The following is a 25,350-nucleotide window of genomic DNA, read 5'->3' on the forward strand; positions in this document are numbered from 1 at the left end:
CCTCTGTACATAAATACACAACATGAGATCTTCAGTTGAGCATTTTAGCTTAGGCAATCATAACCACTGCACATTTGGTAAAAGAAAATATTAATAAATTAAAAAAAGAGATTTAGCAGTCTGTTTTTGGCCTCATACATTTCTCCCCATTAGTTGAACTTTCCCCAATTATGTAAAGCAGTGAAGTCGTCATATTTACACAAATGTGCAAGGATCCAATCAACACTTGAACATAGAAGTGAAGAGGTAGGTGGCTAATTGATCTATCTAAAACTTCATCTTAATGCTTAAATTACCAGCTTGTGAGTATATATTTTACATTATTTAAACAAAGATGTGTAATATTGTTTGCTCTTAAATTTTACTTACAGATTTTCAATTTACATGGAATGGAGTGCTTACAAAATACAGTTACTTTTTAGCCAGATAGAAGGGAGGTGTGTTCTAATAAATATCTCTGTTCCATATTAATTTAGGTTCAAATTGGAATTTGGAACAGAATAACCAGGTTGTTCAGATAAACACTGAGCAAATAAGTTACATTTTTCACTAACAAATGCGTAAGGAAATGAACACTATTTTGGGGCTCAAACTGTATATTTTAACTCTTTAATATTTTCAAAATTTACAAATCAGTATGAGAGAAACTCAAGAAAATTAAAGGACCTTGTATTTGGCACCCTGGCTTTGGGAACTTCCGTCAGAGCACAGGTAAGAATTTGCTGTTGGTTCCATGTATCACAAGCAAGTGGCTAACCTCGTGTCAGAGGAATTACAAAGAGGTTCGTGCAGGAAACCCATCTCCTCCCTTCCAGAGAGGTCTTCATGTCCTAGCAGGCCAGACTAGAATGATACCAAGGTACTAAGGTAGATATTCCTAAAAACCAAGTTTTCTAGACTTTTTCATCCTTTCAATAGTATATTTTAATTTAAAACTTCAAATACCTTTTGACTAAGAAACTGCAACCTTCCATATAATGTTGCTTTTTACTTGGGTATGCATCAAATGCAGTAATTTCCAAAGCAGATCTGATTTTACAAGACCAACTTAATAAATATTAACTTTATCTCTACTGCATTTGTTTATAAGCAAAGTATTACTTTGTCAGGGCTTATCTCATCTTCAGTGTCTGGGATAGTGGGCAGCAGAGCGGATCGAGTCAAACCCCAAAATTTTTGAGGTGACATGTCTTTTTTGGTGGCCGTAAATTTCCATCCAATATGGCTTGCACAGATCCTACACTGGGCGATAGTCCAAGCATACCTACAAAATTAAAGAAGGGTATCAGCTAAGGAAACACATCTCTGTACCCCAAGCCTATCATTGTATAAAGCTGTTAACAAGACAGAGCTAAATTCTACATTGTTTCCTGAAACAAACTTGATTGTGGTTTTAAGCTGTGTTTATTTTTTTTCTTTCTTGGCACTGGACAAAAAACTGAATCTTGTTGATATGGGATTAACTTGCAGGTACCTTTCCTTGGTGGTTTTGTATTGCAGTCATGTTACAAAACACCATCCATCTCCAGAAATACATTCTTGTGAGTTAAAATAGGTGGTGGGAGGGAGAGATACATGAATTTCTCATCTAAAAATCTAAGAACTACTTCACTGAAGTATGATTTTGTCAGAAAATTCATCCAGAAACTCAAATTATAACTAGCAAAATAAACCAAATCATGTAACTGAAACCATTCCCTAGGTATATTCCCACATATTTATTAACAAGTTAATTCTAGTTTTAATCCTTATAAATAAGACTGGACAATCCAAGTGATAGGGTCCTATGTCCAAAATGGCAATTATTATTTTTAATTTATTTTAGAGATAGAAAGGCTGGGGGACGGTGTTTTAAGCAAACGTGGGACTTGATCTCAACTATCCTGTGATCACGACCTGAGCAGAAACTAAAAGATGCTTACCCAACTGTGCTACTCAGGTGCCCCCCCCCAAATCTCTGCTTGCCTCTTTCAAAAATCAAAGAATGACCCAGAATTCCCTCAGCCTTACTCTTTTCAAGAACCCCAAGTATTTCCCAGGTGGTGATGCTGGTCCTAGGCTCCTACTTTGAAGGGCACTGGGCTAAACAGAAAAAAAAGCCAGCTGTTTTGTTTGTCACTGCTTGGGAAATACTCTCTGGTCTGAAATACTACAGAATGTGGTTTAGACACAGTTTTACTGGGTTATAAGCCAGCTGGTTTTCAGAATGAGCTAAAAGGAAAAATGAAAATTCTGGATTAAATGCATAGTTAATTTAAGGATAACTGCAGTTGGCAACCTTCTAACTTTATGTTTAGGGAGAGTATGCCAAAGTAGCTGTTACTAGCCATTCATAAAATGAAGAGCATTTAAATAGTATTCATCTCATTGTCTATTTTTGATTATAATTCTAACAACTCTGCTTAGGACTCTGTCCAATTAAGGCCCCCCACCGCGGCAAAAGTAACCACCACATTACCCAGGAAACCAGCTGTGCTCTGTAGAAGGCCGGCCTATGAGGTTCAAGTTGCAAGCCTTATACACGGTCAGTGTCTCATGCACATATCCGTGAGGATTCACATAAGCTGCCATCGGTCCACACAATGATAAACTGCAAGAGATAATCAGCGTAGAAGATAAGTCAAAATGGGAAGGAGAAAGTCTAATTAGAGGTTATATGAGGTAACATCAAACCTTTAGTATGTAAACAGGAGGTTGAGAGTCAGCCCAGTTTCATTCAGTCTACATGTCTGTAAAACGGAGCTTATTTAAAGGAGTCTCTGAGAGTGAAAGTACAGTGAAAAGGTCCTATTAGGCATCCTTGGGTAACTGATTACTTTGTAGGCAACAGTTTCCTTACTGTCCTGATTTATAATTATCATTTTGTACTAAAGTAATTCTTACACATTTATGTCACACAGGATCAGTACATGTTCAGAAGGGCCCTATGTGTGCCTAGAAGATCCTACCTGAGGCATTCATCTTAGGTCCTTAATCACTAGGAAGGAAACAAATTATTTAGCAGGAATGGGAAAGAAAAGAATTGCCCCCTTGTTTGACTTTACCATGCCCGTTACTTGTGAATAAGATCTTAAATCACTGCTGCTGAGCACCCAGTCAGGAAGGGTTTCTTAAACTCCCTTAGAGCATTTGCTGAATGACTGTTTTTAATAAGGAAGATATATGGATAATGGAAATACAGTCTTGACTATAACTCTGTTAGAGCAGTTGGGAAAATGTATTCAGAAGTATACTGAACATTTCTCACCTGAATATTTCATTTTTGGTTGTTATTTCTGTTTCTTGACATTGTTTACAGCAAAGAGATGTACACTAAAAAAATTAAGAGAAAATTAGAGGGGAAAATTCACACTTGTTAATTATGTAATTACAAAGCCCAGTATTGCTCCCTCTAAATACCATGCTTTCCTTCCAACCATTCAAAAACAGAGTTTTAAAGTAGGACTAAGAAAACCTCTGAGATCTGACACATACTCACTTTTAAACTACTGACTTTGTAGGACAAGAAGTAATAGACACTTATAAGCACAAATGCTTCGTGTAGAAATGGAAGTGTTTGAGGAATGTAAAAACAGTCTAAGTGTCTGTATGATCCCAAATGAAATATCTAAATTATCCTTTAAATCATGTAAAACTGGGGTGCCTGGGTGGCTCAGTGGGTTAAAGCCTCTGCCTTCAGCTCAGGTCATGATTCCAGGGTCCTGGGATCGAGCCCTGCATCGGGCTCTCTGTTCAGCAGGGAGCCTGCTTCTCCCTCTCTCTCTCTGCCTCTGCCTACTTGTGATCTCTGTCTGTCAAATAAATAAATAAAATCTTAAAAAAAAAAAATCATGTAAAACTAATGGGGTGGCTGGGTAGTTCAGTTGGTTAAGTGTCTGCCTTCGGCTTAGGTCATGATCTCGGGGTCCTGGGACAGAGTCTCATGTTGGGCTCCCTGCTCAGAGGGGAGTCAGCTTCCCCTCTCCCCGCTCATTTATGCTTGCTGTCTTTCTCTAGGGCACTCTCTCTCAAATAATTAAAATCTTGAAAAAAATAAATCATGTAAAACGAGTAAACAACTAGTTTTCTAACTGCATGACTATACGACTGGGTCGCATAGATAATCAAGCCTAAAATATGGGTGTCATGAACATGGTAACTTTACTCACTTTATTCATAATATCTAGTTCACAGCGAAGTCGCTGGATGGCACTGCCAATTTTAAGGAGCTGAATCCTTAATACATCATCAATAGGAAGACAAGCAGCTACTCTGTAAGAAAAATCTGAAAGACATGGTGGTTTTTTTAAGTTTTAAATATTTGAAGCAAATATGAATCATATAATAATGTCTTTTTGAAATAAACCCTCTCTACAGAGTTCCCAAAGAATGTATTGGACATAATTATAAACAATACTAAAATACACTAGCTATTGAGTATATATTCCTAGGAAGTTCCAAAATTAATTTCTTTTCCCATAATTGGCTTTAGAAATGTCTTTTATTTATTTTGAGCAATATAGGTGGGAAAGTTTATTGCAGTGAGAGTGGCAAGCTCCAAAGAGCTGTGCCCTGGAGTTTGGGTTTCTTTTATTAACATATTTTTTTGATCTTTTAAACATGAAAATCAAACCCATGATAAAAGAAGTCAGTCTGCTACAAGACTAGAAAAATGGCTACAGTAATTGTACCTAATAACTAGAGAGATTATATGTACGTAAGATAAATAAGTCTTAGAACTAGGGTCCTTTTCAAAGCCATCTTAAAGAACAGGGAGAGTTCTGACACTCAAATTTTTGAATGTGCCCCATTTACTGCAATTTGGTCTATGGCCTAACACCCTGAACATGCCTGATCGTGTCTGTGATCTGAACTTAACCGGTAAACTGCTTAAGATTAGACTGCTCACAAAATTGAAGAACTCTCTTACAATTAATTACTCATTTTTTTAAATGTTCAAAACAAATGTCTATGCTTTTTAGAATGAATAAAAATATTAAACAGAAAAATGATTTACTAAAACATCAAAGACCATAGGAAGGAAGTAGACTTTGCATACCTATTGGATTTGAAGGAAGAGAGTCATCTTTTAGATTTTCATCCCATTCACGCAGCTGTTTCTTGATTCTATCCATTAAAGTTTCCTTGTTTAAAATAAAAGCAGCCATAATAAGGTTCACAGACTTTTTAGAACTTAATGCCAGATTTTCAGCTCATAAAATAAAAACTAATGTATTAGTAGCAACTTAAGTCCTCACTGTACTAAAATCTGAATCCCCGTTTAAAAGTGTCTGTTTTCTTACGCTCTGATGACCAAAGCCCCAGTTCATGGGCCAGCACTAAATTGGCTTTCCAGACCCCTCTCCTCCATTGTCTTTTCCCAGTGGCATAGGCTCCTGACTTGCTGTCCTTTAGGTGTTCTTTGATCAACTGTGTGGAACTGGCCTCTCTTCTCCCCCTTTCTAGGATGGCTTTTCTGACTGTTCATAGGGACAGTGGCTCCTATAAACTTCACGAGCACTTGCTACCTACATACCTTACTTGGCACCTCTTTGGTAAACAACAGTGCATACTATCTTTTCACAAATGTATGCGAACAGTACTTGTTTATCTGTAATGGCCCAAAGCTGCTGCAGGACAGAGTGAACTGTAGTTTCCTTTAGTGTTGTGCTTGCGGTAAGTGTTCAACCTTCAGTGCTTAGTCTTCTGAAGCAAGATTCCACATCTGTGCATGAGATGATTCACTAAGGGAAATGACTAACATTTGTTGAATGTCCTACTATGTGCCAAGTACAGTAACTATCATTATTCCCATTTTAAAAATCCAATTATTTAGGTAAGTAATTTACCCCAACCACAGAGGAAACGATAAGAGAGCTTCAAACAGAGTCTTTTGTGTCTAAAACCCAGATTCTTTGAACAATTCCAGTTTAAGTTTTGAAAGGCATGGTGATGCCTAAGTATTACAATTTGAGAAGCAAAACACTTGAGGATGTAGAGGACGGACTAACTGGGGATCAGGAGATAAGAAATTTATATTTTCGTATAGGAAAAAAACCAAAATAATATTATGGGATTCTTTAATTTTCTAAATCTACCTTTGCTCACCACATTTCAAATCCTTAGTAGACCCCAAAATGTCTCATCCTATCCTAAATTTATAAGCCACTAGAAACTAGGAAAATGAAAAATCCTACAGATTAAAGACAAAGTGAATTCAGTAGTATCTGATTTCTTTGTGCTCTACCTAAATGTAAAAGATGGGATTAGTTCTGAAAATGAGATACCACTGAGTATGAAAGACTATGACCCTTAATTATGACAAGGCTTACCCCAGAAAAAAGTACAAAGTAATACTTACAGCATCATATAAGGAATATAGCCAGCGAGGCCATGAAGTCAAATTTGCACAATGAAACTTTCTCTGAAAACAGAAAAAAAAAAGTCACTTAAGAAACTCTGTAAAGATTCTTATAGTGGAAAGAAAAATACCTGAAAATTAATTTTGACCCTGGAAAAAAATTTTTACTTTCAAAAATATGGAACATTTTGTAGATAACCCTGTATCTGATGGTTTTCTATTAAATTTGACAATCATGTTTTCTAAGATTTTATTTATTTGACAGATCACAAGTAGGCAGAGAGAGGGGGAAGCAGGCTCCCTGCTGAGCAGAGAGCCCGATGTGGGGCTCGATCCCAGGACCCTGAGATCATGATCTGAGCTGAAGGCAGAGGCTTAACCCAGTGAACCACCCAGGCGCCCTAGAATTGTCATTCTTACTGGCAAAGTTCATGAAATTTCAGTGCCAAGCAAACTTAGTAAAATTAAGATGAACTTGAAGAGTGACTAAACATACTTCGGTCGACCACATTACCTGCTTTTATACTATTGATTATTTGTTGGTTCAGTATGTGCAGTGAAATTATCATCCAAATGGTCTTTGTGTAAAACTTGAAATGGCTTTCAACTGAATTACCAAGAGGCAAACGTAAGAAATGAGGCAATTCAAAGAAAACAATGATCATAGACTTGAGACTCAGCATGATTAAGTCTCCATTTAACAGAATTCAGGAAAGGGGAAAAGCACTGTGTGTGTCTTCCAATTGTTGCATTTTGGAATCCAAATGAGAGTGGGCCTAAATCCATAGAAAAATGTGAATTATACTTAAATTTCAGTAGAATTTCTAATTTGATGAGAAGGCTCAATAATCATTAAGATGTCAGTCCTCAAGAGTTTATATTCAATAAAATATCAACATGATTGGAATTAAGAAGCATAAGTTAAAGTTCATTTGGAAAAATAAATGTATAACCTACCAAGAAAGTCTGGGAAACAAGGTGTTTTATAGGACAAAAATATGATTGGGAGAATACACTGCAGTAGTGCTGTTAACAGCAACAAACTGGAGACAACCTAAATGTCAAGGAACAATGTAATACATTGTTGTGTCTGTATACAGGAGAGGATATACTGCACCTGATCAAGCAAGGCCTATCAAACCTGAGGAGAATAAAGAAAGATTACATCTTTCTCCATAAAGAAAATAAAACCTACAGAGGTACAGATATTCATACTTTTGTAGACTGTTAACTAACACTGGGTATGACACAGGAAAAGTGGGTGGGAAAGGAGGAAGGTGGCTCAACACAGACTGTCCCACAGTAGGACGAGCAAAGCAAGCTTGTAAGACTTAACAAAATGAAAGGGAGATCCTATGCTTGTACTCGCAAGACCAAATGGATGTGAAATGAGGAAGGTACACGATGCATGTAGGAAAGACTTGGGACTTAGCTGACAGTTATGAACTAACCTTTGTGCTGCAGAGCTCATATCCTACTCTCTTCTGCAACCCTGTGCTTGAAGAAGTCCAGAATCTAAGATGAGACAATAATGTTCCCCTTCTCTGACAGTCAGAAATGGGAAACTCCATTGTCAGGGGCCAGGATGCTAGGAGGAGGTCAAGAGTTTGCTCTACAGATGTTCAGTTTGGAGCTGCCTCTCAAGGGGACATGATAATTATTTTAAAATATCTTCGGGAAATACTTAAATGGATGAGGATAGACTTGTTTTTCAAGGCTCATGAATCAAAGGATTCTCTAATGAGATGAATTTTTGGTTCGATATAATCCTTGTATTTGAAGCTACCAAAAGATAGGTCTGGGATGGCCTCCAAGTACATGTTTGAAAAGTAATTTAAGCCAGAGGAGCGAGAACATAAGACACTTAAGTTACTCTCCAATCAGTTCTTTATGTTTAAGCCAAAAAAAGTTAAGACTAAGGATTTTGGTCACAGTACAAATAAATACTACAGAATAAAAACACAAAATAAAAACACTAAAGCAGCCTATCAGGCAACCCTAACAGAGGCGTCTATGTCCGTATGTGTCTTACAAAAGTTCTCTAGTTTGGTAGCATTATCATCCACGTTCCAAAGATAGGGAAGCGGAGGCACAGAAGGATGGTAAAACTTTCCCAGGGTCACAGCTCATAAATGGGGGCTGCTAGACTGTGCATCCAGGGAGTATGACTAACCATTATTCAAATATTCAAAAAACACTTTAAGCGCCCAGTATGTGTCAGGCATTTGGGGTAAACCAGGGATTACAACAAAGACTAAAATTCTTCCCCTGTGGAGCATATACTTAGTGCAGAGAAGCTTACTTTCTGGTGGTATACTCAGAATTACAATATGACAAAAATCCAACAAAGCTTCAGTGTGGCTGGCTGACACACACTGCACACTTCCCGTTCAGTTATTAACCTACACTTAGAATGATGGGAGAATGATCATTTTTATAATACAAAAACATATAATTTTATTTGGCACTCATATCAAGATAGGAGCCAAACCAATTTATTCATCTATAAACATTCCTTCCCATGAGAACATAAGGTGACCAGAGAGCATGGCCAGCTAGTCTACTGAGAGCAGAGCAGTGGGTCAGGATGGTAACCACATGCCCTACTGCCCATGCGTGCTTGGTGAATGTGACCAACCTGCAACACAGGTGTCTCAGTTCTGTACCTTTTTACAGTGAGAAGGCCATTAAAATTCTTTATCAGGATTATCGTGACAGACTCTAAAGTTCTAATCATAGATCAATTAAATACATTTATCCTTCATATTTGTGATGTGTTTTATACAGTCGACTTTACATCAGTATTATGGAGACTAACAACAAAGCAGAAGAAAATGAAGAATCATGAATTTGGTCTACATGACATCCGGCCATAGCAGTGAAGGAAATTATGACCTTTTCAAAAAATGCTAACAGGAAAATAGGGAGCCATCAGGGGAAAAAAAAAACAACCCAGAACTGAAGAGAAGTATACCAAAAAAGACCAGCTAGCTTCTATACAGCAAATAATGCCCAAATTTGGGCCATTTCAATATCTCCAATTTCAAGTCCAATTTAGACTTCCGACACAATAAGCAGAGGCTCTCCTGTCTTGTATCTGGGTAATAGCAATGGTAAATTCTAGCAATTTATCGGCATTCTTCACATACATCAACACCATGACTGACTTCTTAAAAGGGCTATACCTCAAAAAGGTTTTAATACCAGCCCAAAAGTTATGTGCTTAAAAATGACCACTGACTGATTCTCTAAAGATATAGTCACTCTGGGAACAGGATTTACCACTGAAAGAAGGCAGAAAGCCCCTTAAAATGAAATATGTTACCTGAAGGAAATCCATCACATTCTTCCATTTTTAAACTTCATAACTATGGCTCCACCTTTGTCTTCCAATAATGTAGAATATTTAAAAAACGTGAAACTCTTCTTAAAAGGTCGAAGTACAATGAAATTGGAAGAGTAATGTAAAAGGCTAAACATGAATAGTAAATCATCATCTGATATACACAGTGACCAAAGGTGGTCATTTATTGTATTAAATCCCATCACGATAAGCAATGTAAATAATGAAAACAATCTATCCAAGTAATTCAAAAGCTACTATTTTTTTTTCCTTCCTTCATTTACCAAATCCCTACTTGAATGAAAAAAGGGGAAGAGAAGGATATGCTCTTTCCTGCTTTGAGAGTTCTAAACTCCTCAAGGCAGATACACAACTACAAGGATAAGATGGACGCCTGGGAAATCACAAATCTGTCCACGGAAGTCCTTGACCGCGCAGAGCCCAAATTTCAAGACTTTTTTCTTCTTTACTATAAAAATAGGTATGGATGTTACTGTTTTACTGCCCCTGTTATTATTCTGGGACAAGACAAAAATTCTTAAGTTCCTATGAAAAGGCAAAGCAACAGCCAGCAACACCTTGAAAAAAGAGGAAGACTAGCAAGGGGGTTACCAGTTATATTTATATTTACAAAAATTATAAATTGTCAATGGCTGTAACAGTATTATGGAGACTAACAACAAAGCAGAAGAAAATGAAGAATCATGAATTTGGTCTACATGACATCCGGTCATAGCAGTGAAGGAAATTACGACCTTTTCAGAAAATGCTAACAGGTCAACAGGGAGCCATCAGGTAAAAACAAAAAACAAAAAAAACAGAACTGAATTCATAGTCGGATAAGCCATAGATGGATAAAAGCTTATAAGTTTTGATTTCATTAAGAGCAGTGAAATCAACAATCAAAAGTAAAAGATTGCATTTTTAGTATTTTTTTTTTATAAGATTCCTCTGGGGAAGTAATTTCTAGATATAATTCAGAATACAGAGGCATTAACAAAGGTAAATTCAACTACATAAGGACAAAAAAAAAAAAACCTTTCTAAAATATGCCAAAGACAAGTCACAAACCAGGGAAAATGTTTGAAACCTATTAGGTACAGCCAAAGGGTAAATTTCCTGACATATGATGAACTAAAAATCTACAAAGGACAAATACAATGAACAGATGCTTCTTAGTAAAGAAAATACAAATTGCCATTCAACACAAAATGTTATACCTCATTCATATCCAAAGAAATTCATATTAAATCTCCAAGAAGATTCTGTATTTTACTTATCAGATCATCAAAAATTAAGTTGAATACTACACTGTCTGTGAAGCTGATACAAGGGTACACTTAGGGAAAACCTCTTTAGTAAGGCAGTCTGAAAATATCTGTCCAAATTACAAATGCAGCTTCCCCGTCCTCCAAAAATCCCATGTCTCAAAGTTTATCATACATATTTACATGTACGAATGGTCAGTGTACACAGTCATCTTTGGGGACTGGTTAGACACAGGCTAGTGCAGCCACACCAGAGAACACTGCAGCTCTGGCAGTAACAAGGAAGTTGTGTTCCAAAAGCCAATACAGAAAATCTCCTATAAGAAAGAACAGGCCCGGGACAGTGTATCTTTCACATAAGAAAACGGAACAAAATGAGAATATCTGTGTCTTCACAGAGAAAGTATGGCAGACTTAGAAACCAATGTGTGAGCCTGCACTGGAGGGCTTTGCCCTTGGGAATCAGTCAGTGTTCAGTTCTTCCCTGTTCCATATGAGCATGGCTTATAAATTCAGCAAGACTGGAAAGAAGAGCATCAAACACTTTCTTAATTTGTTTCCACATTTCAGTTTTTTACATTTCACAGTCAGCTCTTTTCTGATGAACGCAGTACGGCTGTAATAAAGGAATGAAGAGACAGTCTGGGTAAAGAGGGAGTGTACTTAATACGTCATGCTCCCGAGTAGGTTAAAGAAAAGCTTCCTCACTGAGTACCCCACTACAAAAACCCAGGGAGGGGTGAAAGGCACTGAGATAGGAAATAAGTAAACATTAGTTTCAAAGATCAAATCACAGAACAAGGAACATTTCCAGATGGAAATGAACTCTGGAAGAGTGTTCCCTGATTATCCTGGCTGAACTTCTTAGGGATTAGGGACATCTTCTTTGATGCTGCCCCGCTAAAGTGGACGATGACACAGGAATACCTGCGGAAGCTTAATTCTTTGTCATTTGGGAGGTGCAGTTCTCAGTGGCAAATGTGGAGAAGTGTGTGCAGTTTCAAGGTTCACTGAATATACATCAGGAAGGCCACACTCTGAGACCCTCGAAATATCATTTCTGCTAAAAAGGTAGGGCAATTTGGTAAGCTTGGGTTGGCTAAGAATCACACGAGCATCTTCCAATTCTGACTACCTACTTCTCAGACATGGAAGACAAACGGATGCACTGCTTAGGATGCTGGTGGGTAGTATGGAGCAGATGTGAATAAACTCTATGAAGAGAGGAGTGGATTGAGCCTTAGATCCATCTAAAGACAAGCGATATTATGCGATCTAGTCCTGTGGTACGTTAGCACCTGGCTAACAGTGCGGTAAGCCAAACCAGAGACAGGACCAGCACATGTGGACACCAAGGACACCTACCATCCCCTTTCCCTTCACTTTGTGAGTGGCTCAGGGTGGAGAACAGTTTTTTAGGCCATCTGCGGTCCAAAACAGATAAAGTAATTTTTCTTGCCTAGTGATCTAGAGCCAAATTTCAGAACCTAACAAACTTTACTCAAATTTTAAGCAAGGGAACACATTTAACAATCTGCAATACACACAGGATGAAGGACCTGTATTTCCTAAACCTAAAACTTTTTATGCCTCTCTTCTTCCTTAGCATCTTCTGTTTAGTCCTTGGCAACTCTGAACATGAAAGTAACCCAGTGCTAATGTTTGAGGGTCTAGAAGAATTATTATTATTATTATTATTATTGAAATAAGACCTGGTTCCAAACAAACATGCTTCCTTGGTCTTTTCATGTCTGGCTCTCTTTGCCTATGGTAAGCCAGTGGCAGCCCTGCTGCCAAGGCCTAATTTGGAATTTACTGTGAACAAGCTAAGGTGCTTTAGCCACAGGACAGCAAGTCAATCAGTAATTCATACAAAAATTAGAATAAAAAAGCAGTCTTATTTGTTTAACTCATCATGTTCAGGGTTAAGATGGCAAGATCCCACAGACAAGGACACACAGCCAGCATGGAGCACTTAAGCCAGGAATGAATGTCCGTCACACCCTACCGCTTACCACTTTACAAAGAAAAATTAGGAGTTTTTCATGGTTAATTTTTAACAACCAATCTTCGTGCAGAAGAATGATACAAATCAAAACACTTGATATCTCCTAAAAAACAAGTTCATGGTTGAAACATGCAACTATCTAAATATGATAAAATTAGGCAGCATCTTGATGCAGTTTCCTTGCCACATAACATCACACCAGCACCCGGTGCTGAACACACTATTAGGCATTAAACAACTTAATAAATTCCAAAGCTACTTCCTTGGAGCCCATGTACCTCAGAGCTGACTCTGACATACTTATTTCAAGTGATATTTAAAATGACCACGATGACAAAATCTTCCACTGTTCTACCATTAAACTAAAACAGGTGTAAACTATGTCTCTATCAGGTTTGAAAAAAGAAGGACTGCCTAACTATACAAAAGTTGCCTGCAAACTTAAGGCAGTATTTCTTAAATCTTCAAAAAAAGTGTTAAGGTGGCATGGGAATCCTTAAGCAATCTAAACATTTATTAGATTCTTTCTAGAAACACTTGTTAAAACACACAAAACCATGTCTCTAATTGTCCAACTGAGAAATAGAATAACAAGATCAAGAAGCCTACAGACACCTGGTTATGAGCCTGCTGCCTGCCAAGAAGCCATTCTCACAAGGCCCTCTCTGAAAACTAGGTGAACTCGACCTCAAGAACATTAAAAGTGGTGGTACATGGACTAGTGCAGAATACTCCTTCTTCAATTGTCTATACGGATATTAAATCAGGATCCTACGGTAATTTACTCACAATTAAAACCTGCATGACTTGACAAAGAATAGGAGTGATTAGTGCACAATTTTTCAGGTTAAAATAGAAATTATCTCCATATTTTAAAAAAGATAAACCTCAAAGAACCTGTACTTCCTAAATTTAAAAATGATAGTCATTTCCTTTAGGCAGGAATTGTATACTCAAAATTGATACATCTCAAAAATGAGTAGAAACAGGCTTCATCAATTATTTTCTAGCGTGATCTAGCCAAAAGGATATGTGTAAGAACTAATGCCGAAACAACCAATGCTTTAACAGAGCACAAAGTCTCAAGTCAACTTTTGTGGTGTCAACCACAATGTATAAACAGATAGCTAAAAAGCTTTTCTTTCAGAAGTCCAGAAAAATTCAAACACATGACTACTATGTGCTACTTGAAACTCTTTTTTTAAGACAATGTGTTTGTAATTCAAGAGCCAAACATCTGATCTGATGGTAAGAGATTTAGTAAGAGGTTTCTCCAGAACTAAAAATCACAAACTATTAATTAATATACAACTGATAGGCATAGCAGCAAGAACACCTTACAGAACTGTGACATTCTACTATTTTTGCAAACTGCTTTTACATAAATGGCTGCCCATGAAATTTTCAGAAGCTCCAGCTTTGATCAAATGCAGCTAGAGTATTATCACAGAAGGTGTCTGGGGAATGAATCATGAGAGCTGTTTGTGTTCCTTTCTTAAATACAGGAAAAAAGCAACCTGTCTTCATTTTTTGAAGATGCATAAAAAGTTTCTCACCTTCTGGTATTTCTGCCACCATTTACATGAATACTGGTCTTCCCATGAGACAGGTTTTGAAGGAAATATCTGGCATTTATTGAGGGATTCTAACTGAACTGCAGACATGGTTGAAGGCAACACACATTCAGGAAGAATTTGCACTTTAGCTTGCTGGATTCTAAAATAAAGAGAACCAAGCATGGTGTTCATTTTTAAAATAAACTAACTCAAACTATTAAGTTTCTAAACATTATGGGTAATTTTAAATACTAAGATTTTCAGTTTTCTTTTTTAAACATATCCATAGGATACTGATGTTAAGATGCAAGAATCTTCAGAAATACTTTATTCCAGAAATTATACCAATGTTAAAATCAAAATAACCTAAAGCATAGATTTTCAATCTCACTGTGAAATGTAAAGGGAGATTTGTATATTTCAGATAAATATAGAGTCTACTAATGAAATTTAAAAAATCAAATTACAACCATCTACTACTGCTTGATACTTCTAAATTAGTTTCTTAGACATTCTTAAATACCCTACACCCCATCCCAGATCCCCATCTGCTGCCTGGCTTTTACACCTGTCCCTTCTCCTAAGTCTAATCTAACTGGAAGAATAGGTAGAGAAAGGAATAGAAAATCAAGAACCCACTTATATGGATAGTTAAAATAAGACTACAGAATTACATGTACCCTGTACTGATATGTGCATTCTTTTTTCTCCTCCTCAAACATTTAACCTGAAAACGCAAAGAATCAAAATATGCATATTATTTTTTCTTACCTAAAAATTACTTAAACTCCCATGAAAGTGAAGTCACCATTTCCAGACTACTTGAGAATATCATACCCACAAACATCTCATCATGAACAAATGCCAACAGGAAGACTGTACCTATGAGCTATTTTCTTTTGAAGCATTTCTCCTAGAGTACGGCTCTTGAAATGCAGAATATATTAGTACATTCGAATGCTGGAACAAATCACTATCAGACTGACAAAGTTCAATGTATTACAGTTTCTGCTTCATTATTAATTATGTTTAGAAATTCTCAAGTGGTTTTTCATATTAATCACTGCCTTGACCCACAAAAAGTTAGGAGTGAAATTTTGATACTTCTACTTATTTATTAAATGAAAATGGCTAACTTGGTTAGACTCGTTCCACTAACTTTATTTCCCTCCTGCAAGCTCAAATTTATGTATGCATGACTTCTGAAAATCTTTAAAAAAAAAAAACCCAAACATGTTCAAACTATATTCAAATTGTTCTCATATTATTAGAGGTCATTAAAAACAAAAAAAAATCTCTTTCTTCAGCTGTCACATGAACACAAATAATCTTATTTTTAAAAACAAAAGTGTGTGCCATTCTACAGAAGTGTTTAGAAATCTGAGTCTTACTGAAGGTCATCAGCAACTAAATCATGAATGATGTTTAACTCAACTATCATGTAAGATTTTATTGTATTATGATAAAAATATCAATGTTACTGAAAGATCGGCTTTCTGATCCTTTTACTGATTAGTCTGCTGTCCCAACTGCCTTGCAGGACTGAGCAACATTCTCCACTGCTTTTGCTAGACATGCCCAGGGTCTGCTGCACATACATACTAGTTCTCCCACCTGGTGGGTTCTGTTTTAAATAAACCTACTTTTCTTTCTTTACAATCTGTTTATAGCAGTTGCTTTGTGATTATAGTTACATAATTTATGTAAGTAATATAAAAAAACCAATGAAATAGGACTTAAATAAAATGGCTTTAATGAATAAAGCTGAGCAATAAAAACTGCTTTCAAATTAGGTTCAGACAGTTCTAGTAATTCAGATAATTACTGATTATTGGTTTTGGATATGACAGGTAAGAGAACTTGTCCTGTAATTCCCAACAGGGTATTAATCTCCTTCTCTCCACATGCTAAGGAATCCTCAGGAATTTTTGAAGGGTTCTATGGTGATTCAATGACACAGTTCTACTTTTTCATTAACTTTTCAAAACAAACAAACAAACAAACAAACAAAACCTTCCATGTGTTCAGAAAATGCCAAAGAAATAAAGACTCCTAACTCAGAAGAGGCCAGAAGGCAGTGCTATACAGTTTTTAAATGAAAGGTCATTTACATAAAAGAGATGTGACTATTATCTAGCACTACTTGACTGGAGAAAAGGAAACTGGCTTGAGTTTCAAGGTGCTACGGAGGGAGTTCAAGTAGAGTAAGAGGAGTGTAAGTTTGGAAGTCGGGACCTAGAATCAACCAACTGTTGCTTACTAGCTGCATGAATTTGGGCAAATCACTTCCTCTCTCTAGTACTTAGTTGTCTTATTTGGAAAAAGAGGAAAATGCCCTATATTATCTCCATCTCACCATTTCTACTAAAGGGAGTTACAAGCCAGAGGGGCAAAGCAGAGAAATCCCACTCTAGGGAAGCCTTTTATAGTAAGAAAGACTCACCTCTGTGAGAGGTCTTAGCAGTGGGTCTATGGAATAATAAAGAGAATGTTCCCAAGCCGAATCTTGTCTAACCCTATCAGTTTCATGTTTATCTTCATTAGAGTCAAACATAGTCTTTGACCTGTTTTCAGAGTTAATGGTCTACTGCCATCTTGTGTTGAAAAGTTTCTTCACAATCAAAAGTGAAGAAAGCCTCACAAACATACTTTTCTCCCAAGTCATTTTTCTTTTATGGTTCCTATAATATAGTACCCACAAATAATAAAAATTTTCTAAGTAGGAGTATAAGAAGTACTTTAAATATGGAACTGTTAGTAAAATCTGCAGTAACAAAACAGCTTGCTAATTATCACAATGCAGAGCCCCCAGAAGCACACCGTTTCATTCATTCACCTAGCATTTATGGTTCTAAGTGTAGAACATACAGGCAGCTCATCTACTGATGGAGACTGATATACAATCCTATAATGATAGTACAGTGTATTAACACCATAAGAGTCTGCACTGGGAATGTTCTGGCGGTACCACTGAGGGCTCTGGCATCTCATCCCTCATTTTTCTATGCTTTCTCTAGCCCCAAAAGGTTTCTTTATTGTCCATTATACTTCCATAATTCAGTGATATTTGTAAATGTCCACCATGTGAACAAGACAACACTTCTGAAGTTCCACGTGTTCAGAGGATATTATCTGTTCAACACAGAGGTCAGGTAACATTTTCAGTTTCGCTGTAAAGAGACCAATTCACTAGGACTGGGTGAACCCCAAGAATCTGTACCCTTATAACATATCACAGGTGATTCTTATGTGCCAGAGTTGAGAACCACTCCCTCAAGAGGTAACATCAATTATCTGGACAAATGCTTACTTTGTTTTGCTTTGTTTTTAAAAGGATAAAGAAAGGTGAACTGGATTTTTTTTTCTTTTTTTTTTTTGATAAGGTTAGTGATACTTTAAAAGCTTGAGCCATGAGAACCATACCACAATAACTGTTAAAAAAACATACTCAGAGTATTTCCAAACTTTATAAGGCACAGAGACAACAAGCATTTACTGACCACTTATTATATGTTAATACATTCGTGGGTGATGTAAAATTCACACCAGAGATGGGTGCTAACTGCAAATGGCTTCTACAGTTCAGATAGAACAGCTGGCAGGTGCAACTGGTGTGGTTTTCAAGTATCACAGGAATACTGCAACCACCACAGTTGCCCCGGTGAGCACACAGAGAGAGCTCAGAAGCTTGTGGCCTCTCCACTCTGAAGAGAGGTCTTCAATCCCAAAGAGGCCCTATCCCCAAAGACAATGCACTTTGGGTTTACATGACTATTCTCAAACCTGGAGGGTCATGAGAATCACCTGGAAATCATGAAAAAAAAAAAAAAAACAAAACGCTACAGCCTCACCCAAGGTTAAACCACTCTGTAGGGAAGGGAGATGAGAACGAAACCCAAGCTTGTATAGTTTTAAAACTTCCTAAGTGGTTCTGATGCATAGCCAAGATGGAAACCACCAGGCTATACCTTCAAAGGAAAGAGAACAACTAATTCAAAGTTACAAAATGTTAAGGATCAGTACAATAGAAAAAAAATATAAGAAAACCACCTGATTTAATGATGTACACACAGCTTTAAGATCCATGTTATTTCTTACCCATCTGACTGTGTTCTTAGCTCAAGGACTTTGAACCTTTGTCTTCCAATTGCTTTCACTTTCACTATCTCAATTCCGAAATCCTGTTCTTCTCGATAGGCATATATCTCTGCTGTTGTTCCAAACTGTGCTTCCCTCTCCTGTATATTACTTCCAAGATAAATTTTAAAAGGAAATAATTTTGAACATTTAATTTTTAAATATGCAAAGGTGGCAAAAAAGTTTAAATTTAAATTTAACATGATAAAAAAGTTACAGCATTTAGCCCTTACTGCAAAGCTATTATCATTTTATTTTGAAATCACATGAGGAATGCAGACACGGAAGGCTTCAGTATTACAATGAGAGCAAAAAACAACAACAACAAAAAAAGGAATTACAATTAGAGCTCTTTAGGAAAATAATAGGTCTCTCTAGTCATTGAAAATGATCTAAGACTGACAGGGGTTTAATGTCATTTTCCAAAGGAGACATTCTTTTACTTCAGTAGACCATCATTGCTGCTGCTTAATATTAGCAGCATTGTAGTTGGGTGGGAAATCCCCGCATTCATTTCCTGCCTCTACCACTGATTTCCTTCGGTTGCCACAGAATACCTGAAATACCAGTTTGCCACTGGTCTATAACGGGACAACTTATGAATTCCGAGAGACAGAGAAAAGAACAAGTTACTCCTTTGTACATTAAAATGTCAAAGCCCTCTTTCTCTTTAAATAATGAGAGTGCTTGAAAATAAGATTCCAGAAATTTTCATTAGACAGAAGTGATTAAATTTCAAATATCAGAAAGCTTGTGTGTTACAGTAAATGTCTGATCTAAATGGTAATAAGAACAGTAAAAATAGTCCAACTTGCACTTTCAATCTTTTCATCAAAATTTCTTACCTCACATCCTAATCTAGTCTCCTGTGCATGCAAAATAATAGTCAGGTTTGGCTTTAACACTGACCTCTGTCTGCTGTGGCTCTACATGAGAGAGAATGTGTTAAGCAAATTCATTCTAATATTTTACCTGTATGCAAGAACTGCAAAGGTTCTGTCTTTCTGAATTAAATTCCGCACCATACTGACTTCCTGAGGACGAAAAAGCTGAAGAGGTAAGGTCTGCCCAGGGATCAGGATCATCATCACCTGTGGCAGAACTGGAATAATCTGACAGCTGTCGTCATCGTGCAAGGTCCTGCCATGAAATTCTTCCATATCAGCGCCCAGATACTATTTAAGAAAACACATATACACTGTCATTTTCGACATGTAATAAAAGCTCAACAGACTAAAGAGCAAATCAGATTAAAAGAAATATAAACAGACACAAGTATTTACTTAAATAACAAACTCAGTGCATCAGCCTCCCACACGAAAATCTAATTCTGATTCTTACGAGTGGAAGTTCTATTATCTTTTGAGGAATGTCTCACAAATTCAAGAACATTTTTTAGTTCAAAATATTTTTCTTTGACTAAGATAAAAAACCTCCCTATGTCCAAATATCACACATGACAACTATAAAATGTTAGAATGTTAACTAACACCCTAGTACCAAGTAGTGCAGAGAGTAAGGAGTACTTTAGTAGCTCCATTACTAGCAGAAACATACGGAGGAAGCCAATTCTTCAAAGAATTGTCCAGGACATAGTATCAAACCGCTTGAAAATTAGCACGTTTAGAGTTAAGCATGTGTACTTACTGGCAAATGCCCATGTCCTCATCCACAATTCCTAATATGAAGTAATATCCAATAAGGCAAACCTCAGCCACTTGTTGTAAGGAACCTCCATCTACTGTCCTATGTATGCATCTACTGTATAAGATTTGTTACAGTACATACTGTGTGTGATGTTGGCAGACTGGTGTCAAAATTTATGACGTTTGGTTTTTTGGCTTCTTTGCTGTCCTGGTCTTCGACTTCCATTTCAATTTCATCTTCTTCCTCACTCTCTGCTATAAAAGTAAAAGAGTATGAGAAACAAAAAATGGATGCAAGGAAATGTCAAAGCAATATTCCCCTTCAAATGCATAATTCCTTCATGAGGATTCTGAGCCCATGAGAGGGCTTCTTCTAAACACCACTCGCATGTGGTGATCTCCACATTTTGTGAAGAGGCAGCCAGAGACTGGGGTCTATGCCGGGCTCTGTCACTAACCACTTTTTTTTTTTTTTTCTTGGAATAGTTCAAGATTTACATAGAGATTGCAAGGACAGTACAGAGAATTCCTTTTCCTGTAGTCCTCCCCTCCACTTACCCTATAAGCTAACATCTTCTGTTAGTATGGTACACTTGTCTAAGCAATCAGTGTGGGTATATTACTACTAACTAATCACCACGTTTTATTCGGATTTTCTTATTTTCACCTACTATCCTTTTTCTGCTTCTGGATCCCATCCAGGTTGGCACATGACATTTACCTGTCATGTCTCCTTAGCCTCTTTGGGGCTGATTTTCAAACTTTCCTTATTGTTAATGGCCTTCACATTTGTGAGGAGTACTAGTTAGGCATTTTGTAGCGTGTCCCTCAATTAGAATTTGATATATTTCTCATGATTACACTGAGGTTAAATACCTTGGGGAGAACACCGCAAGGGGTTCGTATCAAGGGTGCATACTATCAATATGACTTATCACTGCTGATGTTGACCATAATCACCCGCCTGAGGTATTCTTTGTCCGGTTTCTCTACTGTAAAGTTACTCTTTTCCTCCTTTGTACTCTCTGGAAGACAATTACACAGCACAACTCACACTTAAGAGGTGAGGGACTATGTTCCCGTCTCCTTGAAAAGGAAGTATCTACATAAATATTTAAATTCTTCAGTGTGAGAGATTTGTTTCTTCCCTCTTGCCAGTAGTAACTAACTTAGACGCCTTACTTAGACAATTCATTTCACCTGATTATGCCTTAGTTTCCACATGTGAAAAATGACAGCCAGGAACAAGAGAATCTCTAAGCTTCTTTCAAACTCTTAATTTTAAGAGTTTTTACAGAAGACAGGAATGAAGGAGGGAGGGAAGGAGAGAAGGAAGGAAGGAAGGAAAGCCCTTTAATTAAAACAGAAAAGTTAACATTACTACCCAGCAAAAATATTCTCATAGCAGGGACATCACTTCCTTGGCTGTCACTGTACTATTAAAAAATGAAATGTAGTAATCATTTACATTCCAATTTTGTTTTGAATTTTAAATTAAAAAAAAAAAAGTTCACATGGAACTTAAAACATATTTTAAAGTAGTACCTTAGAAAACTCTCCCCAAACATAATTTTTAAATTATGAAAACTAAGCCAATCTACTTTAAAACCTTGATGTTATTAGTAATAGAAAGTTAGAAAAACAGGTGCTATTCTACTAAATGGGAATCTGTGCTGTTAATGCCAGCTGTGGGTAAAATTCCTACCCTAGATCAGCAGTTCTCAACCAGGGGAGATTTTGCCCCTCAAGGGATATTTGGAAATGTCTGGAAATATATTTGAATGTCACAACTAGGAGAGCCCTACTGGCATCTAGTGGGCGGAGGCCAGAGATGCTGCTAAACATCTTATAAGGATTGCATCGGGCCGGACAGTTCCTCACAACAAAGAATTTTCCTGGCCTAGAAAAACTGAATCTCATTTTTTACCTCATATTTCCTATACTTTTACATGCCCCAAATACACTTCTAAACAGGTAAAATGTCATTACAAAACTGTCATTTTCTTTTGTGTATGTCCCTATTTAAATCAAGTTACTTCCAGCTAGGTTCCTGACAAAGAAAAAAAAATGTTTTTCAATGTAGTAATTGCCTTAGACTTTCTATTAATTCTCAGGAATTCCTAGATACAGGGATTGGTCAAAAAGAGTAACACAATTATTTCAACTTATATTTAAATGGTTGGCCAGCTGTCTAACACTTCATACATATTTTTGCTAAAAACAGAATTTTCACCAAAAGTTAAAAAAAAAAAAAGAATCTCTATCAATTTCCTTATATACAGTCGCCTTTCTCATAAATATGGCCAAAACCCACTTCCCTGTACTCGGTTGTTTATTTATTAATGTTTCCTTTGGCCAAGATGGATTCTATGCATCTTAAATATTAAACTATTTCCTTAGCATTTACAGAGTGTTGCTCCTCAAAACTCATACTACATGGACTTATGGGTAATCCATTGTTTCTTTACAAATAAAACTCATATGATTTAGAAAAGCTTTATTATATCTACAACCTCTCTGGGACTTCTCACTCCTGATTCTTTTTTTCTTTTTTTTTTTTTAAATTATTAATTTGAGAGAGAGAATGTGCGCATGGGAGTGTGGAGGGGGAAGAGGAAGAGAATCTTCAAGCAGACTCCCCTCTGAGTGTGCAGCTGATGCGGGGGCTAGATCCCAGGACCCTGAGATCATGACCCAAGCAGAAATCAAGAGTCAGTTGCTTAACCAACTGAGCCACCCAGACAACCCCTCACTCCTGATTCTTTTCAACAAAACACACACTGTGTTCGGAACTACCAGGGTGAAGCCTGATGACTCATCTCATGGGGGAGCACCGCATGAATGCCGACAGAACATCAGTAACCTCCCTGAAACAGTGGATCTGGCAGATTCAGAGTGGGGCTGATGTCTCTGAAATAAACAGCTCAGCTCTTCAGTCAAAGGCTGACACACTTACCTTCATGTCAATTCAGTTAGGTTGGCTTCAGGAACAACCACTGACTCTGACTCTGGTTTATTTTTACATAAAAGGTCCCTTCTAAATGGTGGGCATGCATTCAGTCTTCTCCTTCAATTCACACAACTCCCAGGGGAAAATTAATCCTCCAAGAAAAGCCTTCCTTGGGCAACTCCCCGTAACCCACTATTGTTTCTTGGCAATCCACAGAAAAAAGCCTCAACCCACTGGCAAGAAGACTCAAGCTCCCCCAACAAATTAGACTCAACCTACCACAGCCTAGGCCTTCTCTTCCACAACCCCATCCTAAGTGTATGCTTCTGGATGTCTCCAGATCCATTTCACAGTGCTTTACCTCAATCCCTCTTAAGGACAATAACAGCATTAATTTATCAGGTCCTAAATCAACTACCTTTTGCCTCATAGAGATTATAAACCTCCTCAAGTACCAGACTGTGTATCATACCTATTTTCAACTGCACAACATCTAACCGGCACGAGGTGAAGGAACTCACCTAACAGACCCAGTTTGTCTGGTAACCTCTTAAAAAGCATCACTTCTATAGCCTTCCACGACAAATTTGTACAATGAATTCATACACTTTTTTTTTTCCCCGCCCAGGATTCTAATATAAAGCCAAGGTCTAAATTTTTGTAAAATACAATGGAAAAAAGAAAACTGAATATAAGATCACACTCCTAAGTCTCTATCGAGCATATTCTACTACCTGCTTGAGCTACAAACCTTGAGAAAAACATACCAATACTGCCTTGGCAGTGAAGTGGTTAAGCGACAGAGGCTATGCTGACTGAAGGACTAGAACTGCAGTTCCGGCTCTGCAACTGTGTCACCTTGGGCAAGTCACTGAACTAATCCACTAATCCATTTTTCACCTACCAAATCGGAATCAGAAAAGTTAGGCGGGGAGGATTAAACAAGAGATGTATGCAAAGCGCTTACTGTAGGACCCCTGAAATGGTAAGTGCTTAATACTTGTTAGCTGTCACTCTTAGTAAACGGAAGAAGTCCAGAAAATAACGGCTGTTAACCTGCCGGGGTCCCCCATATCCCCTCCCTCTTTCCCCCTCAGTTTTAAACCGCTTCCTTGGAGCCAAGTTCTGGACACACAATGGACAGAGAGGGGAGGGTCTCTGTTCTTGGGAGCAGACCCCTCCCCAATTCAAAAACCCTCGCCCACAGCTTGGGGCGACCCGGCGTGAGAGAGATGCGCTCGGACCCGGTCTCTGGCCAGAGGCCTGACGTGCTTTCGCCTTTCCGGGGCGCCCCGGCAGGCCTCGGTGCCCCCCCCCCCCACCGCCCGTCTCCCGAGCCCTGCCGCGCCGCTCAAGGCTCGAGCCTCGCCCCGTCCCGCCGCCGGATACCAGCCCCGGGAGGTTACCAGGGAGGAGCGGCAGGTGGTTGCCCATGTTGTGCGCAGCGTCCTGCGGGTCTCTCTCGCCGGCCATGTCTGTTTACCCGCAGAGGAGGCTGGGACAGGGCGGCGCCCGAGCAGCCTGGGGAGAGTCCGCACCGCGCCGCCGCAGCCGCGCACTGGGGCCACAGCGCCCTCTGGCGGCCCCCCGGGGCCCACAGCGCGGCGGGAAACCTTGCTGCCCGCCCAAAGGCGGACGCGCCGCGGGGTCAGAAAGCTGTCCCTGCCACTCGTGACTTCCTGCCCACTGCGGTCTTTGCGGGGCCTTTGCTAGGTTACCGCCCCTGGCGTGACATTTCACCTGTGGGGAAACTGAGGCTTGGGTCCTTGTCTCCACCTTGCGCTTAATGAAGGGGGCGTGGAGCAAACAGAAGCCCGCTTATAGGGCATTAACTCTGATTCCCAAAATACAAAGTAGACCTATAAAGACTGGGGAAATGCATCAGTTATTCCCAGAGCAGCCAGCTTATAGCTGATACTCTTTTCAACAAATTTCAGTAGTTTCCATATGTGTTCCAAATTGATACGTATTAATCAGAAGCAAATGCTCGAAATGATTACACAGAATAGAAAAAGGCTTATGATTGGTAAGTAAGACTGTCTGAATATAAAATGGCTGAGTCAGTATGACTTCAGTTAAGTAAAAATAAGTTATTATATGGC

General features: G+C 38.1%; 1 protein-coding gene across 3 annotated transcripts; it reads right to left on the reverse strand.

Moving 5' to 3' along the window:
- Positions 1-595: 595 nt before the first annotated feature.
- Positions 596-24,766, reverse strand: CRBN (cereblon). 3 transcript variants are annotated; one of them, XM_059390195.1, is made up of 11 exons: positions 24,655-24,766; positions 20,441-20,550; positions 19,625-19,827; positions 18,614-18,763; positions 14,516-14,675; positions 6,341-6,403; positions 5,039-5,123; positions 4,149-4,264; positions 3,248-3,312; positions 2,459-2,590; positions 596-1,264 (listed from the first exon to the last, which is right to left on the reverse strand). In XM_059390195.1, exons 1-11 carry the CDS (start codon positions 24,719-24,721, stop codon positions 1,084-1,086), a joined length of 1,332 nt encoding a protein of 443 aa, XP_059246178.1. In that variant the 5' UTR covers positions 24,722-24,766; the 3' UTR covers positions 596-1,083. The 3 variants fall into 3 exon arrangements, with proteins under 3 accessions (XP_059246178.1, XP_059246177.1, XP_059246179.1); XM_059390194.1 differs by having other exon boundaries at positions 20,441-20,553; positions 24,655-24,764; XM_059390196.1 differs by lacking the exon at positions 18,614-18,763 and having other exon boundaries at positions 20,441-20,553; positions 24,655-24,765.
- Between the last annotated feature and the right edge of the window lie 584 nt (positions 24,767-25,350).

The sequence above is a fragment of the Mustela nigripes genome, chromosome 2, assembly GCF_022355385.1.
Source record: "Mustela nigripes isolate SB6536 chromosome 2, MUSNIG.SB6536, whole genome shotgun sequence".
Taxonomy (NCBI): Eukaryota; Metazoa; Chordata; class Mammalia; order Carnivora; family Mustelidae; genus Mustela; species Mustela nigripes.